Source organism: Zonotrichia leucophrys, chromosome 4 (assembly GCF_028769735.1).
Source record: "Zonotrichia leucophrys gambelii isolate GWCS_2022_RI chromosome 4, RI_Zleu_2.0, whole genome shotgun sequence".
In the NCBI taxonomy this organism is placed as follows: domain Eukaryota; kingdom Metazoa; phylum Chordata; class Aves; order Passeriformes; family Passerellidae; genus Zonotrichia; species Zonotrichia leucophrys.
The window spans coordinates 71,226,236-71,245,839 of NC_088173.1; the positions used below are offsets into that span (position 1 = coordinate 71,226,236).

Here is a 19,604-nt window from a genome sequence, read left to right on the forward strand (position 1 = left end):
GGGTTTTTTTTTTTTTTCCCTCTCCCTTGGCTCCCAACAGTTCAAAGCAAGACGTTGTCCCTTCCCTGAGATGTTTGTGATCCAATTTCAGACAGAAGACAGGGTGGGTGTGGAGGAGGGAGGATGGGCAGGGATGAAACATCCAGGCTGGATGGCCCGGGGGCTCATCCTTGAGTTCTGGGGAGCTCCAGGATGGGGATGCTGAGGTGGAGCCTGGTTTGGAGCAAAGATCACCCCAGAGGGGCCATCCGGAGCCCAGCCCAGGGGTGATGGCCATGGAAGGGGGTCAGCTGTGGGCATGGAAACCCTCTGGACACTCAGAGCCACAGCAGGTTGGGAAAAATGAGCTGCAGAGTTTGTTTCTCCCAATGATACAGAGTGGTCTTGAGGAGTGCCCCAAACACATTCTGGAATTCTGTACACAAAGCACATTCTGGAATTCTGCACCCCAAACACATTCTGGAATGCTGCAGCCCAAACACAATTCTGGAATTCTCCACTCCAAACACATTCTGGAATTCTGCACCCCAAACACATTCTGGAATTCTGTACCCCAAACACATTCTGGAATTCTGTACATAAAACACATTCAGGAATTCTGCACCCCAGACACATTCTGGAATTCTGTACCCCGAACACATTCTGGAATTCTGTACATAAAACACATTCTGGAATTCTGCACCTCAGACACTTTCTGGAATTCTGCACCCCAAACCCATTCTGGAATTCTGTATCCCCAAACACATTCTGGAATGCTGCACCCCAAACACATTCTGGAATTCACAGATTCCCAGGAGGGCTTGGTTGGAGGGACCTTTTGAGCCCATCCATGGGTAGGGAATTCTCACCTATCCCAGGGTGCTTCAGGCCCTGTCCAAGCTGGCTTTTACCTCCCCCTGTTTCTGGCTTTGGTGTCTTTTGGCCCCTCGTTCTCTTTGCTGACACCACCACTGGTTGTTCCATGGAACAATAAATCCAACATTTGTCCAGATTGTGGTCCAGAAAGCAGCTGGGCACATCCCTGTGGATCCCAGGAACTGGGCAGGGAACGTTCCTGTACCTGAGCACTCGGGGTTGGGCTCCGTGTGTTCAGATCAACTCCTTGTGCTCTGATACTTGAATGGAACTTTGGGGGAAAGTTCCATGTTTGTGGTGGAGGAACACAAGGTTGGACATTGATTGTGCCAGCTGGGGGTGGCAGCAGGGCTAGGGCAGGAACAGAGCTGGGAAGGGGCTGGAGGATCCCTGAGGGAGCTGGGCAGGGGCTGCAGAATCCCTGAGGGAGCTGGGAAGGGGCTGGAGAATCCCTGAGGGAGCTGGGCAGGGGCTGCAGAATCCCTGAGGGAGCTGGGAAGGGGCTGCAGAATCCCTGAGGGAGCTGGGCAGGGGCTGCAGAATCCCTGAGGGAGCTGGGAAGGGCTGCACAATCCTGAGGAGTGGGGAAGGCTGGAGATCCCTGAGGGAGCTGGGAAGGGGCTGCAGAATCCCTGAGGGAGCTGGGCAGGGGCTCAGCCTGGAGCAAAGGAGGCTCAGGGGGCCCTTGTGGCTCTGCACAGCTCCTGCCAGGAGGGGAACAGGGACAGGAGCAGAGGGAACGGCCTCAGGGGAGCTCAGGGTGGGCATTGGGAGGAATTTCTCCATGGCAAAGGGAATCAGGAATTGGAAGTGCCCAGGGAGGTTTGGAGTGCCCATCCCTGAGGGATTTCCAGCCCTGTGGATGTGGCACTTGGGGACATGTGGCACTGGTGGCCCTCGTGCTGCTGGGCATGGTTGGACTCCCAGATCTCAGAGGGCTTTTCCAACCTCAGCGATTCCACGGTTTACATTCCAAGTGACCTCTTCCTGCACATCCTGAGGGCTGCAATGACCCTTTCCTGTTTTCCAGGGAGCCCGGGAGACCTTTGAGAGCTACTACAGGAAGCAGAGGAGAAAACAAGCGCGGCTGGTGCTGCAGCCTCCCTCCAACATGGTCAGTCTGTCCTGGAGCCTCATCCCGGGCTCCTGCTGCCCCTGGCTCATCCCCAAAATCCCCCCTTGCCCTCGGCCACCTGGGTTTTAACCTCTGCTCCCTCTCTCTTTGTTGCAGCACGAAACTTTAGATGGCTACAGGAAGTATTTCAATCAAATTGTAGGGTAGGTGTTCCTTTTATACACGGCCCTGCTAAAAATGGGTGGCCTGGGCTGCTCAGGAGCCCAGAAAAAACCATGAGAGGAGGGAATGTTGGTATTTTTGGTGGTCCTCAAAGCCAAAACAGGACAAAAAAAGAGGTGGTTTGTGCTTTTTAAGTGTTGTAAAGTGAATTTTATCCACTTTGCTGTGTCACTGAGGGGGGAGCGGGGAGGGACCTGCCAGCTCTTGTAGCAGTCTGTGAATTTCTGTGAATTTCTGGGATTTTCTATGATTTTTTTGGGGATTTTCTATGAATTTCTAGGAATTTTTATTAATTTCTGGGAAATTCTGGGATTTTCTGGGAATTTCTATGAATTTTTGGGGCTTTTCTATGAATTTCTAGGAATTTCTATGAATTTTTATTAATTTCTGGGAATTCAGGATAAATGATCCCTGTGGATTATGTTCATCTTTGGCCCCACTAATGACATGAATGGGCCCTCTGCTTTAATGATTCTGGAATATTTAACGATTATTCTTTAATTATTTTCCTGCTGGAGGAGGTGATTCTCCATTCCCCAGAGCTGCTTTTTTGTCACGCTCAAATTTAAATATAAATCTTCCCAAACTGAGCTCTGAGAGGAGAATTCCAAAGGCTGCTGATCCATAAAAATTGGATAGGATTTGTTCTTTATTCATCTAATAATGAGAATTATTTCAATAATTCCACGTGTGCTGCTCCCCTCCTGCAGCTCCCTGCTCCTGGCCTGGATTTCCTTGGGAAAAACACCTGGAAATTCGTGTGTCACCATTTAAAATGGCCACTCTCACCCTCATTCCTTGGAAAACACTTTGTTTGGAGCAGCAGAGTTGATCTCCAACTGGAGATTGGAGCAAATTGGGGTTGTCTGGAAATCTGGGAGCACGTAGTGGGCCTGGGTGGGAGAGGGGATTTTCCCTGCAGTTCCAACATTTTTCCCTGCACTTAAAGCATTTTTCCCTGCAAATAAAGCGTTTTCCCGTGCAGATTATTAATTTTTCCTTACAGTTCCAACATTTTTTCCCTGTACTTAAAACATTTTTTCCTGCAGATAAAGCAGTTTTCCCTGTAATTAAAATATTTTCCCCTGCAGATAAAGCATTTTCCCCTGCAAATTAAGCATTTTCCCTGTACTTAAAGCAGTTTTCCCTGCAGATAAAGTGTTTTCCCTACAATTCCAACATTTTCCCCTGTATTTGAATAATTTTTCCCTCCAGATAAAGCATTTTTCCCTGCAGATAAAGTGTTTTTCCCTGCAGATAAAGTGTTTTTCCCTGCAGATAAAGTGTTTTTCCCTGCAGATAAAGAGGGAAGATAAAGTTTTCCCTATACTTAAAGCATTGAAGATCAAGTTTTCCCTATACTTAAAGCATTTTACCCTGCAGATAAAGGATTTTCCCCTGCAGATAAAGCAGTTTTCCCTGTATTTAAAGCATTTTCCCCTGCAGATGAAGTGTTTTTCCCTGCAGATAAAGCATTTTTCCCTGCAGATAAAGCAGTTTCCCCTGCAGATATAGCAAGATAAAGCATTTTCCCCAGTTGTGATGGACTTGCTGCTGGCTGCAGCAGAGTTTAATCCGTGGTTCTTGTGGGAATAACAAGGTGGAGAGCTCACGGAGGGGGAATTCTGCCTTTGTGTACACACAGGGAGGGTTTTACCTCCCTCCTCCAACCCAGTGAAATTAAAAATGAGGGAATGAAGCGCTTGGAGCTGCCTGGGTTTGACAAATCCCCCAAACCCAGAGCCCAGCTTTGCCCGAAGGGGCTCGGGGATGCCCTTGGACCCCTCAGATGTGAAGTTTCGGTGGCGTTTTCTGCGTTTCAGGTTTTTTGTGGTGGAGGATCACATCCTGCACACCACGCAGGGCCTGGTCAACCGGGCCTACATTGATGAGCTGTGGGAGATGGCCCTGTCCAAAACCATCGCGGCCCTCAGGACCCACTCCGTGAGTAAAAGCCCAGCAGAGCTCAGCTGTTGCTTGACTGTCCCTGACATGTTGCAATTCTGCCTTTTTTCCCCCCTCAGGATTCTTTGTTTTCCCTCTTTTCCAATGAGTGTTTAAAGGAACGACACAGACACGCAGATAATTCTCTTTCTCTGGGTTGTTTTAGCCTCTTGGTTGGCTGAATTTCCCTACCAAACTCGATATTTTGAAGACTAAAATGGTGGTTTTGTGTTTTTGTCATTATTTAATCCAGAATTTTTGAGGAGCACCAGCAGAAGGAGTTGATTTGTCCCAAAAAAATGGGGGTGGGGAAGAGCATCTTTTTCAAAAAGCATGACCTTGTTTGATAGAGAGTCAGAGAATCCCAGGGTGGTTTAGGTTGGAAGGGACCTTGGAGATGACCTTGATCCCTTAAATTTAATGGCTGAAAAATGGGCTAAAATTGGGCTGGAAAATGGGCTGAAAAACCAAATCCAGAGAGACAGAACCCCAGGAGAGAGCCAGGAGCACCTTGGGTGAAAATATGGGAAGAGAAGGACACAGATCTCTCTGATGAACCTGGATCTCTCAGGGATGAGGGACCCCAGAAGATTCCTGGTGTTCTCCATCCCCATCCACATGACTGGAAAGGGAAAATTGATCTTTCCCAAGAAAGCTGAATTTTCCCAAGAGGGGGGAAGGCATCTTTTTGGCACACATGGTCAGAGAATCCCAGAGTGGTTTGGGTTGGAGGGGACCTTAGAGATCACCTTGATCCCTTAAGTTTCATGGCTGGGAATGTGCTGAGAAATGGGCTAAAAAACCAAATCCAGAGAGACAGAACCCCAGGAGAGAGCCAGGAGCACCTTGGGTGAAAATATGGGAACAGAAGGACACAGATCTCTCTGATGAACCTGGATCTCTCAGGGATGAGGGATCCCGAGAAGATTCCTGGTGTTCTCCATCCCCATCCACGTGACTGGAAAGTTGATTTTTCCTAAAAAACTGAGGGCTAAAGCATCTTTTTGGCACACAGACAATCCCAGAGTGGTTTCAGTCAGAGGGGACCTTAGAGATCACCTTGATCCCTTAAATTTCACAGCTGGGAATGTGCTGAGAAATGGGCTGAAAACACCAAATTCAGAGGGAGAGAACCGCAGGAGAGAGAAAGGGTGAAAATATGGGAGGAGATGGGCATGGATCTCTCTGATGAACCTGGATGTCTCTGGGATGAGGGAACCCAGAAGGTTCCTGGTGCTCTCCATCACCATCCAGGTGACTGGAAAGTTGATTTTTCCCAAAAAACTGGTGTTACAGCATCTTTTTGGCACGCTGAATCATGACCTTGTTTGATAGAGGATTGTAGAAACCCAGAGTGGTTTGTGTAGGAGGGGACCTTAGAGATCATCTTGATCCCTTAAATTTCATGGCTGGAAAATGGGCTAGAAATGGGCTAAAATAGGGCTGAGAAATGGGCTAAAAATGGGCTGAAAAACCAAATTCAGAGGGAGAGAACCCCAGGAGAGAGCAAGGGTGAAAATATGGGAAGAGAAGGGCACAGATGTCTGTGGGATGAGAGACCCCAGAAGGTTCCTGCTGTTCTCCATCCCCATCCAGGTGACTGCAGAGCCTCCTCCTTCCCCCCCAGCTCCTGTGCTGCCAGGGGGGATAAACACCAACCCCCCCAGCTGCAAACCTGTGTTTGTTTTGGTTTCAAGTGGGATTTTCTCGGGGCTGGCAGCAGGAGGCTGAGGCAGGCCCAGCCACGGGGTTTTTTTGGTGTTCCCAGCTTTGTTGCCACTCAGGTTGTTTCAAGTGGTGCCAAAGGGAACGCACGGAGTGGCTGCCAGGGGAGGCTTCTTCAGCAATCACAAAACATTCCCCGATTTCCCAACCCCTGTGGCCACCACCATTTATTTGCCCTGAGCGCTCCCAGTTCAACCAGTGCCCTGCATCCCAAACTGGGATCTGAGGGAGGGTCTCTCACCTCGCTGAGGCCATTTGGATCCTTCCAAGGCAGACAAATTTATCCCTGGATTTTCCTCCTCGCCGCAGACAGGGACATCTTTAATCACTGCTGATGCTTCAGGGCATTATCTTTCTTCCTGACTCTCCTTTTTGGACAGGGAGATGGAAAACGTGTGTCTCCCAGTCCTTCCCTCTGATTAATGGAGCTGTTCCTCCTGGAGTTTCCAGCGAGCTTTAAATCCCACTCCCTTTCCAGCCGGGGATCACTGATTCTATATTTGGGCAGCCTCTGTCTCAAACTCCACATTTTCCAGCTCATTTTTGGCTGCTCTTGGGAAGCCCAGGGGGGACTGGGGCTGCTCTGGGGACACTGAGCTGTGTCTGGGGGGTTTGGAGCAGGATAAATCCCCGTGCTGGAGCTGCAATCCAGCGTGTTTTCCCCTCAGCCTGGCTGAGATGCTTCATTACCATCAGACACAACACAGTAAATATTAAATGAGAGGCAAATGAAATGAGAGGTAAATATTAAATGTCACCCTGTCCCATGGTGACAACACCGTGGGAGCCATCTCCTCTCACTGCCCAGCAGCTCCTGGGCAGTTTTAGACACACCTCAGGTGTCTCTGGGGCAGCCCAGAGCCTTCTCCAGCCCGGAGAGCAGAGCCTTATCAGCCTTATCACCCTTATCAGCCCTGCCTCACTGCTCCTGGGCAGCGTTTATCAGATTAACTCTGGGCAGTGTTTATCAGATCTCTGGTGGCACAGGGGGGCTCAGGGCAGGGTTTGGGCTGTGCCACACAGTCACAGCTGTGTTTTCCTCTCTGCCCTCCTCTCCAGTCCTACTGCTCTGACCCCAGCCTGGTGTTGGACCTGAAGAACCTCATTGTGCTCTTTGCCGACACGCTCCAGGTACGTGGGGCCTCTCCTGGTGCTCCCAGAGCTCCAGCAGTGCTTTGGTGCCTGGGCTGGGCTGGCCAAGCTCTTTTTTCGGCATTTCTAGGCCAAAAAAATGCCAGAATTTTTTTGGCATTTCTGGATGGCCTAAGGGACAGTCTGGTTTGGTCTGTGCAAGGACCAAGCTTGAGCCTGGGACAGCTCTGGGTGGTGCTCCCTTGGTCAATCACCCCCTGAGCCCCTCCAGCTGCACCAGGGGTGGTGCTAGAGGAGGATTTGCCCCTGGTCAATACAGACAGTGAGCCCCAGCTACACCTGGGGTGGTCCTGGAGGAGGATTTACCCCTGTTAAATACAGACAGGGATGCCCAAGGGTGGTGCTGGAGGAGGATTTGCCCCTGTTAAATACAGACAGGGATCCCCAGGGGTGGTGCTGGAGGAGGATTTGCCCCTGTTAAATACAGACAGTGATCCCCAGCTGCACCAGGGGTGGTCCTGGAGGAGGATTTGCCCCTGTTAAATATAGACAATGATCCCTAGCTGCCTGCTGGGGGTTTCATTCCCTTCCTGCTGCTCTGCAGGGTTATGGCTTCCCTGTGAACCAGCTCTTTGACATGCTGCTGGAGATCCAGGACCAGTACAGCGAGACCCTGCTGAAGAAATGGGCTGGGGTCTTCAGGTGAGAGGCTCCAACAGAACCTCCTGAGACACCCCTCACTGAGGGGTTCTGGCCCCTGTGTGGAAGTTTTTGAGGGATCAGTCACAGAAAGGTGGAATGGGTTGGGTGGGAAGGGACCTTGAAGCCCATCTGGGTCTTTCCCTGCTGGAGTAAATTCAGAGGAGACCCCAGAGCTGCTCTGGGGCTGGGAGCCAGGCTGGCAGAGCTGGGAATGTTCCCTTGGAGAAGGGAAAAATCCAGGGAATCCTCAGAGTGCCTGAAGGGGCTCCAGGAGAGCTGGAGAGGGACTGGGGACAAGGCCTGCAGGGACAGGAGCCAGGGAATGGCTCCCACTGGGAAAGGGGAGATTGGGCTGGGATCTTGGCAAGGAATTGCTGGCTGGGAGGGTGGGCAGGGGCTGTGGCTGGAATTCCCAGATTTGCTGTGGCTGCCCCTGGATCCCTGGCAGTGCCCAAGGCCAGGTTGGATCCACCTGGGACAGTGGGAGGTGTCCCTGCCATGGATGGGTGGCACTGGGTGGGATTTAGGGTCCCTTCCCGCCCAAACCATTCCATGGTTCTGTGCCCTCGCTCCATCACCGAGCTGTGGCTGCTTTGGGCCATCCCTGGCTGCTGCTGCAGGAATTTGGGATCCCACCTTAGCCTGGCAGCAGCCTCTGGGAATCCCCTGGCCCAGCAGGAAAACTTTCCCCTCTCAGTTGTCTCCCTGACTCTTCTTTTCTTCTCCCAGAAATATCCTTGACTCGGATAACTACAGCCCCATCCCGGTGTCAAATGAAGACGTTTATAGGAAAATTGTTGGGCAGTTCCCATTCCAGGATGCTGAACTTGAAAAGGTAAATCTTGGAATGGGGAGCATGGCCTGGCCTGGCCTGGCTGCTGGGGCAGGAGAACCTCACACCCTTTGTGGGCATTTAAAGCATCCAAAAAACCCCAAATCAACTCCCCAACCCAAATAAACAATAAAAGAGGAAGGAAATCAATGGGGAAGAACCAATATTCCTCCCATGGGATGCATTTCCTTGTGTGGATGAGGGAAGTGGGATTTGTATTTCTCTCAGAGTGTTGTGTCACACACGTAGAAAAATCCTCTTCCACTGGCATTTTATTCCTATTTTATGGACCCTGGGATTGACCTTTTTTCATTTTAGTCTCATATTTAGAGAAAAAGAGCCCAGAAAAGTGATGGTTCTTGGCCTTTGCACGAGCATGTGCTTGGAAAACCAAAGTGTGTCCAGATGTCCCCCAAATCCTAAATCCACACCTGGAAGGCAGCAAATCCAACCCTGATGATCCCAGTTTGGGGTTCAGGTTTCTGTGTCCTGCCCCAAAATTCAGTCCTGGGGTTCAGCTGCTCCCTGCCCCTCCCAGCTCTGAGTGCTGGGGGTAAAAACTGGGAAAATTTGGTGTTGGAAAATCTGTTTGCTCCTGGATTTTGGGTAGCACCTGGGGAAGGTGAGCAGGAAAACACTTTGTGCATGGTGGGGGAGGAATTCCAGGTGTTCCCAAGGAGGGAGGAGAAAGCAGTTGGGAGAGGGAATGGCTCCAAAGCCCTCCTGCTCTATTTGGGATTATCTGCTCTCCTCCTTGGCTGAAGTGTTGATAAAATCCAGGATAAATCCCAGAATTGCTCTGCCTGCCTGGGAGAGCCCTCCCTCTGGAACTGTTCTCCCCCTGTTTTCCAGCAACCCTTCCCAAAGAAGTTCCCCTTCTCGGAGTTTGTGCCCAAGGTTTACGGCCAGATCAAGGAGTTCATCTACGCCTGCCTCAAGTTCTCCGAGGACCTGCACCTCAGGTGGGAGCCGTGCCCTCAGGGAGCGGGCCTGCCTCCTCTCCTGAGGCCCTGCTGGAAATGTGCCTGAGCACTAAGGGTCACTGCGATACAGTGAACGTGGAGCTATACCAACCCTTTAATTTCCTACCTGAGGCCCTGCTGGAAATGTGCCTGGGTCACTATGATAAAGTGAACATGAAGCTATACCAACCCTTTCATTTCCTAGTGCTTAGAAAAGCAGGAATCCAACCTACACCAGAGGGAATCAAAGCCCTCCACGCTTCCTTTATATGACTTTCTAGTAGGGTCAGCTAAACAAGCTATGGGGCCCATACCCCAAAAGGGATGGTTCAACTCCTTCCCCTGCTAATGAACCCCCAAGCAAATCTAATCTTAATTATTAGTCTACTCCTAGGAGCAACCATTATTGTCTCAAATAACCACTGAATTGTGGCCTGGACCGGCCTTGAAATCAACACACTCGCCATCCTCCCATTAATCCCAAAATCCCATCACCCACGAGCCATTGAAGCTGCCACTAAATACTTCCTGACCCAAGCAGCTGCTTCTGCCCTTGTCTTATTCTCCAGCATAACCAGCACATGGCACACCAGACCGTGGGACATCACCCAACTCACCCACCCAGTGTCCTGTCGGATCCTCACCTCAGCAATCACAATAAAACCAGGACTAGTGCCATTCCACTTCTGATTCCCAGAAGTACTCCAAGGCTCTCCTCTCACCACCGGCCTCCTCCTGCGCATGGAGCCTGTCCAGGCTGGAAGTGGCTCTGGAGCAGTGGGATTTTGGCTGGACACCCCTGCTCCTGCAGGGGGAGATCCCAGCATGGTTGGGGTTGGGAGAAACTTTGGGGATTGTTTCCAAACCCATCACTGGACAATTTCCATGGTGCTCCAAGCCTCCTCCAGCCTGGCCTTGGACACTTCCAGGGAATTCCATGTTCCCAGGACAATCTCAGTTGGGGCTGTTTCCTCTGAGATGTTTCTGTGGCATTCCTTTAATAAATAAATGAATGGAGATGTCTGGAGAGAGGCTGTGGTGGCCACTCGTCCCCAGGGTCTGCTGGAGCACCTCTGATCTCCCCAGGCCTCCCCTCACAGCTCCCCAAGGAATGGGAATCCCGTGGTTCCATGGAAGTGTTGTCAGGAGGGCTCTGAGGGTTGGATTTTTGGTCAGGAACGAGTTTCAGCTGCTGGTTTCGTGCTTTTGTTGTTCTTGTTTCTTCGGGGAGTTTATATACAAATAATGTGATTTTTTTTTTTTTAAAGCCTGCAAAATATTCCATGTGTTTACCCTCCCTGCTCCATCCCAGGGTGCTTTGATGCTCGTTTCACCCATGTGTACGTGTGTGAGAGTGAAAACCAGCAGGGTCTGCCAGGAACTGAGAGCTGGGGCTTTGCCTTTGCATCAGCAGCGTTCAGAGCTTGGGAGAGGCTGAGAAATGCAGGACAAGAGTTTGGCTGGAGGGATTCATCCTCCTTCCCTTCCCTGGGCAAACACGAGGCTGGATTGGGGTGGGGGGAGTTCCACCTCCTTGGGAGCTTCATATCCTGGCCATGACCTGACCCTGGAGCTGTGGAGAGAGCCCAGAGGAGGCCCCAGAGCTGCTCCCAGAATTCCAGAGCCCCTCTGCTCTGGAGCCAGGCTGGCAGAGCTGGGAATGTTCCCCTGGAGAAGGGAAAACTCTAGGGAATCCTCAGAATCACTAAAGAGGCTCCAGGAGAGCTGGAGAGGGACTGGGGACAAGGCCTGCAGGGACAGGAGCCAGGGAATGGCTCCCACTGGGAAAGGGGAGATTGGGCTGGGATCTTGGCAAGGAATTGCTGGCTGGGCTGGAATTCCCAGATTTGCTGTGGCTGCCCCTGGATCCCTGGCAGTGTCTAAGGTCAGGGTGGATCCACCTGGGACAGTGGGAGGTGTCCCTGGAGTTGGATCCCAATGGGATTTGAGGTCCCTTCCATCCCAACCCATCCCATGCCTGCTGTGGAGCTGGGACAGCTCTGGGGACTCAGTGGCTGTTCCAGTGCCCCAGGCTCTCCAGGATTTTCCTGCTTTCCCCTGGAGCCAAGGATTCTCCCTGGAGTCCTTTTCTTATTGGAGAAAGGGACTCTCTACTGGCAATTTGGAGAGTCCCTTTCCCTGTGGGTTGCTCTGGGAGCTCAGGAGTTTCTCCCCCATGTTCCACCTCACCCTTGCAGTGGTGGCAGCTTCTCCTCCTCCTGCTGGTGGCTCCCAGGGCCCCTAACCCGGGCTCACCATGGCCCCTCTCCCTTCCCAGAGCCCATTCCTGTGGGTGCTGCTCCCCGTGGCTGGGATGATTGGCCCTGGCAGGGCAGGGAGCAGAGGTGTCCCCGTGGGTCCCTCCTGGGGCTCCCACCAGACCCATTATTAAAATTCCTTTCCACATTGGATTTTCCAGCCCTTTCGGAGCAGCACGGGGGGAGGGGAGCCCCAGCTCCAGCTCTCGCAGCCAAACATTTGGAATATTTCTCTGCAAACCCCTGTTGACACTTTCTTCATTTCACCCTGACAGCTTGAATTAGGTTTTATTAGGAAGCTTGGCTACAAAGCCGGCAGCGAGTTCCCTTTTCTCCTCCCTTTCTTTTTTCGCCTGGCCCTGTCATTTACGGAGCACCCCGGAGTGCTGGGGGTCAGCCCGTCACTCACAGGGGCCTGGAGGTCACCACAGCTGCCACAGGATCCGGGACAGGAGCTGTCATTATCCCAGACAGTTCCCTTCAAGCCTTTTCCTGCACAGCACAAAGTGCAGCTCACATTTTATGGGTTTTTTTTTCTTCTCCCCCCACCACTAATTATTTTGTTAAAGCAGCTCCTTGTATTTGTTGGGATGGGAGGGTTCTCCTTGATGTGGGAGTTGTTTCACTTGAGGAGAGTTTGGAGCTCCAGGTGGGTTTGTAGCATTTGGAATTTTTATTATTGGCACTATTAATTGGATTGGAGCAGGGAAATTTCCTTTATCTCCTCGGCACTTTTGCCTTTTTACAAGTTGAGTTCATCAGGTTGTCTTTAAAGGTACTCTCTTGCTTTTTCCAGTGGAATTTCCCTCTGGAAATAGGGAGTATCTCTGGAAAATAGTGGGTGCAAGGGTGATCAGCTCTGATCACCAAGGCTTGGGTTTTGGTTGGATTTTTTACAAACAAACCCCAAATCCTGGAAGAACTTGGGATACAAAGTGCAGGGACACCTTCCCCTATCCCAGGCTGCTCCAAACCCCGATGTCCAACCTGGCCTTGGCCACTGCCGGGGATCCAGGGGCAGCCACAGCAAATCTGGGAATTCCAGTCCAGCCCCTGCCCACCCTCCCAGCCAGCAATTCCTACCCAAAATCCCATCCCAGCCATTCCCACCCCCTGCTTGCAGCATCCCAACACCCCCACCTTTCTCCTGGGATAACTTTAAGGTTGGCTTTTGTTTCCCACGTCAATCCCAGCTCTGTGACGTGGCCCCGCTGTCAGGTGGAGCAGGAGAAGGAGCCAAAGGTCAGGGGCTCCATTTACCGGGAGGATCAGAGTTCCTGCCCGGCCTTCCCATTGGGAATTCCCTCTCCTGCCCCTCCTGCAGGAGACAATTCCCACTCCTGTCAGGGCTAATCCAGAGCCAAGCACAGATCCAAGGAGCCTCTGGCAGGGGGGTTGGCAAAACCTCCTGGAGAAAGGAGAGGTGCCGCCGTGAGCACCTGGGAGGGGCTGAACCCCCAAATTCCAACAGTGCTGCTGCTCCAGACAGCTGGGAAAGGGCAGGAATGGGGTGCAGGAGCTTCCAGTCTGGTGTTCCAGGGCAGGAGCCAGGCTGGGAGAGCTGGGAATGCTCCCCTGGAGTAGGGAAAATTCCAGGGAATCCTCAGAGTTCATAAAGGGGATCCAGGAGAGCTGGAGAGGGACTGGGGACAAGGGACAGAGGGACAGGAGCCAGGGAATGGCTCCCATTGGGAAAGGGGAGATTGGGCTGGGATCTTGGCAAGGAATTCCTGGCTGGGCTGGAATTGCCAGATTTGCTGTGGCTGCCCCTGGATCCCTGGCAGTGCCCAAGGCCAGGTTGGACATTGGGGCTTGGATCCACCTGGGATAGTGGGAGGCATCCCTGCCCATGGATGGGGTTGGGAATGGGATGGGATTTAAGGTCTCTTCCAACCCAAACCACTCTGGGATTCTGGGAGATGGAGCTGTGCTGTGCTGAGGAGTCCCTGTGTGGAAATCCAGGGATCATTGGAAGTGTGACCTTCTAAACCATTCCCTGTGACTTTGCTCACTCCTGCAGTTTTTCCAGTTTCTGTTTAAGATCCCTTCCAACCTTGACCATTCCGTGGTTCTGTAATTTTGTGTAAAAGCCCAGAAAGGGCTGAGAGGGGAATTTTGGAGGATTTGAATTGTGGTTTCACCATTGGAGTTCATTTCCCTTGTTCTGAACATGCAATCCCCAGTGTTGAGGGCAGGGTTGTGCTGATGCCATGGACAGCTCTTCCTTAGGCTGGACCAGTTCCTCTTGGATGGGAGGCTGAGGAATTTGGGATCTCCAGATGTTGATTCACTTTTCCTCCTGAAACATGGATGAAAATGCTTAAATTATTGTATTTTGGTGCATTTCAAACATCAGCTCCTGTGAGCCCTGCAGGGCTGCTCAGGGGTGAGGCAGGGGAGAGTCGGGAAGGAGGATGAGGAGAATTCCCAGGGATTTTCTTTCCATGGAGCATCTTGCAAATTCCTCTTTGAATTTTACTTCACAGCTCCACAGAAGTTGATGACATGATCAGAAAATCCACAAATCTGCTGCTGACCCGGACCCTGAGCAACTGTTTACAGAATGTCATCAAGAGGAAAAACGTTGGACTGACAGAGGTGGGCTGTGGATTCCCTTGGGAATGGAGCCACAGGGAATGGCTTCCCTCTGCCACAGGGCAGAGATGGGTGGGATCTTGGGAAGGAATTCCTGGGTGAGGGGCTGGGATGGAATTCCCAGATTTGCTGTGGCTGCCCCTGGATCCCTGGCAGTGTCCAAGACCACATTGGACACTGGGGCTGGGATCCATCTGGGATAGCAGGAGGTGTTCGGGTTGGAATTAGATCATCCTTGAGGTCCCTTCCAAGCTAAACCATTCCTGGATTGTGCGATTCCAGGGCAGGGTGACAGGAGGTCCCTTAGAACTCCTTCTAGAGGTGCTGGTTTGGAGCATTCCATTAAATATTTGCCTGGAAAACTGCTCGGAGTTGTTGTACAAAGCGAGGAACTTTAGCTTGTGGAAAGTGAAGAGGTTTCTTTGCTATTGGTGGTGAATTTTGTACTCTACATTTTGGGCAATGTTACAAATTTGAGTTAAAGTCAGAGGACTTCAGGGAGGACCAGAGGACATCCAAGCGGGAAATGTGAGGGAATGGAAGAGCAATCCTCATTTTTAGGTGATGTTTGAGTGGATTCAGCACATTGCTGCAGCACAAACCCTAATTTGGGATTTTCTTCCAGTGGTCCGTTTTTTTTTTTTTTGGTACAAAATCAGGTTCCTGATGATTTTAATCCATGTATATCTGCAGGTCTCCAGGACAGGTGGGACCTCTGGGTATTAAACAAGGAGTTACTAATTGTTTACTTAATTATTGCTGCCTTGCATTGTGTCACCCAAGGCTTTCCTTTCCCAACTTCTCATTTGTCCCAGACATCCCACAGCTTCCCTGGACACCCAGTTCCAGTTCTGCACCTTTCCAGTGTCTCTTCTCCTTCCCTATGTCCAGGCTGAACCTCCCAGGGTGTCACCAGCACCAGTGCTGGGATCTTTGTGGTGTCACTTCACAATTTCTATGCCTGCACCTTTGAAATTGCTGATGAATCCAATCTCCTTCAGATTTGGGAGCGTTTCCAAGCCCTTCCTGCACGGGAGGTGGCTGCAGACAGCCCCACCAGGCTCCAGCAGTGAAATGACACCAACCCAGGGCGTTCTGCTGCCCCAGGGCTGGCAGGGATCTGCTCACCCCACACCTGCCAGAGCCAAACCTCGTGGTTCCTTTGTTCAGGGCCCGTGTGATGCTGCTCGGTGTCACTCAAGCTTGGGTTATTTTTCGGGTTCAGTGGCAACCTGGAGCCTCCTGATGTGTCCTGGCAGGTTTTTTTGGGGAGCCCTGAGTGACAGCTCAATGTAGGAAAGTCCTTGAAAAGAAAAAATCGCCTCCTGTGGTATTAGTGGCTGTCATGGGAAATGCTGCTCCCCCCAAATTATCTTGGATTTAGGTGTTGTTAAAGGAGGAGAGACTGGAGCCCATAGCAAAGCTCGGGGTGTTTGCACAGCGTCAGCATTGCATGGAACTGGCAGTGGGGCTGAAACCCTTCTCTGCCTTCCCAGCTGGTGCAGATCATCATCAACACCACCCACCTGGAGAAATCCTGCAAGTTCCTGGAGGAGTTCATCACCAACATCACCAACGTGCTGCCCGAGACCGTGCACACCACCAAGCTCTACGGGACCACCACCTTCAAGGTGAGCTCTATGGGACCGCCACCACCTGCAGGGTCCTGCCCCTGGGTGGGTGCTGGCAGGGATCTGCTCTGCTCAGGAGGCCTCAGGGCCAGCTGGGCTGAGCCCAAGGATGATTCTGGCCTATTTTTTGGGGAGGTTGCACCATCGCTTTGGGTTTGTCCTTTGGAGCGTTACTCCTGTTGAGATTGTGGGAGGTTTTGTCCTTAATTTGCAGCACTAATTAGGGAAAGGATTAAGGAGATCTTAAGCAAAAGCCTGATATTTCTTATTTAAATAAGTCCTTGCTTTGCTGTTGGAGTACTGTGTCATGGACACCATGTTCCTCTTCCACCCAGAAAGAAGATTTCCAGAATTTGTATTTCTCCATCTTTCCACTCCTTTTGGCATTATCCCCTAAAAATCAGGGCTGACAGAAACTCCCAGATTTTCCACCATTTAAATCCCACTCCAGGAGTGCCTTATATGGGATCTGGTTGGGTCAGGTGTGGGGTATCCCGTGGGGATCCAGAGGTGGGAACAGCAGGAGTGGGTTTGGTGGGGCTTTGCCATGGGGTGTCCCCAGGGAAGTCCATCCTGCCTTTGTCTACCTGTCTGGCCTGAAGCTGAGTGTCCTGCCCTTGTTCTGGCAGGGAGGCTCCTGAACCCAGCCCTGCCCTGGGTTTGGTGGGGTTTCCATGGGGAATGTTCCTCTCCCACCTCAGAATCATGGGATATCCTGAGCTGTAGGGACCCACTGGGATCATCAGCTCTGGAACGGCCCATCCAGGCATTGAACACCACCTTGGTGTCATCAGCACCAGGATCCCAGCCCTGGAGCCAGTCTCTCCTCCATCTCCTCTGGATTTGTCCTCAGGTGACATCAGAGTCAGAATCCAGCTTGGTGCTGCCCACCACAGCCTGGTGGTCCCTGTCCCACCAGCCTGAGGCTGCAGCAGCCTCGTGGTGGCTGCCCTGAGCTTTAGGGCTGTGTCAAATCCCAGTCTAAAGGCTGGGTGGAGCTCCCACCCTGTTAGAGATGGAGTGGAGCCCCCATCCCATGCAGGATTTCAGTGGTGGAGTGGAGCCCTCATCCAATGTGGGGTCTCAGTGGTTTGGAGCCCCCATCCCATGTGGGATTTTGCTGGTTTGGAGCCCCCATCCCACATGGGGTTTTGGAGGTGGAGTGGAGCCTCCATCCCATATGGGGCCTCAGTGGTGTGGAGCCCCCACCCCACATGGGGTTATGATGGTGGTGTGGAGCCCCATCCCATGTAGGATTTTGGTGGTGTGGAGCCCCCACCCCACATGGGGTTATGATGGTGGCGTGGAGCCCCATCCCATGTAGGATTTTGGTGGAGTGGAGTCCCCATCCCATGTGGAATTTTGCTGGTTTGGAGCCCCTATCCCATGTAGGATTTTGGTTGTGTAGAGCCCTCATCCCATGTAGCATTTTGGTGGTGTGTGGAGCTGCCATCCCATGTAGGATTTTGCTGGTGTGGAGCCCCCATCCCACGTGGGGTTTTGGTGGTAGAGTGAAGCCCCCATCCCATGTTGCGTCTCTGTGCTGTGGAGCCCCCTTCCCATGTAGGATTTTTGTTGTTTGGAGCCCTCATCCCATGTAGGATTTTGCTGATTTGGAGCCTCCATCCCACATGGGGTTTTGGTGGTAGATTAGAGCCCCCATCCCATGTGGGATTTTTGTCGTTTGGAGCCCCCATCACATGTAGGATTTTGCTGGTTTGGAGCCCCCATCCCACGCCCTGCCTCATTCCCAGGACGCTCGACACGCTGCTGAGGAGGAGATCTACACCAACCTGAACCAGAAGATCGACCAGTTCCTGCAGCTGGCCGACTACGACTGGATGGCCCCGGAGCCGGGCAGCCGGGCCAGCGAGTACCTGGTGGATCTGATCGGCTTCCTGCGCAGCACCTTCGCCGTGTTCACCCACCTCCCGGTGAGCCCGCCCTCCCTCCTGCTCCTGGGTCCTGGGGGAGCTCAAACCTCGTGGACTGTGATGGAAACGGGGCTGGGGGATATGGGAAAAATTCCGTTTTTAAAGGAAGGGTGTGACGGTGTTCACAGAGGTTCTTGGATGAGGGAAGAGATGAGAATTTTGACTCCATGTTTCAGAAGGCTTGATTTATTGTTTTATGATATATATGACATTAAAACTATACTAAAAGAATAGAAGAAAAGGTTTCATCAGAAAGCTAGCTAAGCTAAGAATAGAATCAGAAAGAATGATAACGAAGCTTCTGTCTCGGACAGAGTCCGAGCCAGCTGACTGTGATTGGCCATTAATTACAAACAGCCAACATGAGACCAATCACAGATGCACCTGTTGCATTCCACAGCAGCAGATAATCAATGTTTACATTTTGTTCCTGAGGCCTCTCAGCTTCTCAGGAGGAAAAATCCTAAGGAAAGGCTTTTTCATGAAAAGATGTCTGTGACAGAAAGGGTTTCGTGTGCTGCCACAAGCTCTGGGCTTCAGGACTCTCCCAAATATTTGCAAATCTAGTTTTGTGGGATTGAGGCTCCATCCCAGCCCACCATGTATCAGCAGGATTGTAATTTGTTCCACACCTGTATTTCAGACACTTTAACTTCCAGTTAATGCCCATACAGAATCCTTTTTTCCCAAAAATACAGCCTGTGGATGCGTTACTGGAACTACAGCTGCGTTTCCAAGTGTTTGTCAAGTCCCTGATGATTCCCATCCCAATATTGCTCCCTTGGAAGGCACCATATGTTTCTTTCTTCTCTCGGCTGTCTAAAGTCCCTGTGTTTATGCTGCTGTTGCCATCAGAAATGTGCTTTATGCTGCTTTTTGCAGTCGGCTGAGTGGTGTCTCATTGGTAGGAAAAATCCAATCACCAGGGAGATTCCTTTTTTGCTCCAGCAGCTTTTTTCCCTCCTCTAAATGGGATTTGTTTTGAGCTGTGTGGATGCACTCTGGGGAGGATCAGCAGGTATTTTGAAACAGCAAATCCCCTGAACTCTGTGGTTGTTTTAAAAGCAATTTCAGATCTTTCTTCCTTTGCGAAACTGCAATTTATTTGCTGCTTTCACGAGCTGGGAATAAACAGGAAGGGGAGATTTAATATTCCCCAGTGGCAGCTTCCTTCGTTCTGTTTGTGCCTTGGGATTCTCCTCTGGATGAGATCCCATCCTCCTGTTTTGGGAGGTGTCACACCCCCAGACTGTACTGGCTCCTGTCTTTGGGCATCCCCATCCCAGAGGAAGATCTGGGAGCAGGGGGAGCTCTGGCTGATTTTCTGTGGGGGAGAAACCCCCAAAAGGGGACTGAAAGTGGTTTCCCTTCTCCTCTGCACCTGTGAGGAGGAGAAGTGGCTTCCTCAGCTCTGTTATCAGTGGGACAAACTGACAAATAAACTGATAAATGAGCAGTGAAGTGGGGAGGACTTGGATCCATCTCCCCAGCCAGGTTTGTCCCAAATGTCCCCAAGCAGGTGTCCTGTGGCAGGTGCCTTCCAAAGCCAGGAGATGCTGGAAATGGCTGGATTTCTCCTTAAAAGAAAGGAGCAGTGGGTTGGTTTAGCACCTGGAGGCTTCCGCCCATCACGCTGGGGATCCTCAGGAGCCAGTAATGGAACTTGACAGGGAGATTGGTCTCTGCAGCAGAGCATGAAGAAGCAGAGATGAGCTGGGGGGGGGATGCCCACAGTGATTTATGAGGTGGGCCAGCAGTGATTTATCTTCCTTAAATA

General features: G+C 51.5%; 1 protein-coding gene across 4 annotated transcripts in view; it reads left to right on the forward strand.

Moving 5' to 3' along the window:
- Nucleotides 1-19,604, forward strand: part of EXOC6B (exocyst complex component 6B) — a 299,395-nt gene that overhangs the window by 177,725 nt on the left and 102,066 nt on the right. For all 4 annotated transcript variants that reach the window (XM_064712101.1, XM_064712102.1, XM_064712103.1 and 1 more), the window contains 10 exons: nt 1,886-1,969; nt 2,087-2,133; nt 3,976-4,096; nt 6,881-6,952; nt 7,518-7,615; nt 8,345-8,450; nt 9,300-9,409; nt 14,154-14,265; nt 15,759-15,893; nt 17,648-17,827. In XM_064712101.1, the coding sequence (XP_064568171.1) occupies nt 1,886-1,969; nt 2,087-2,133; nt 3,976-4,096; nt 6,881-6,952; nt 7,518-7,615; nt 8,345-8,450; nt 9,300-9,409; nt 14,154-14,265; nt 15,759-15,893; nt 17,648-17,827 (1,065 nt within the window). The remainder of the gene's footprint in view (nt 1-1,885; nt 1,970-2,086; nt 2,134-3,975; nt 4,097-6,880; nt 6,953-7,517; nt 7,616-8,344; nt 8,451-9,299; nt 9,410-14,153; nt 14,266-15,758; nt 15,894-17,647; nt 17,828-19,604) is intronic.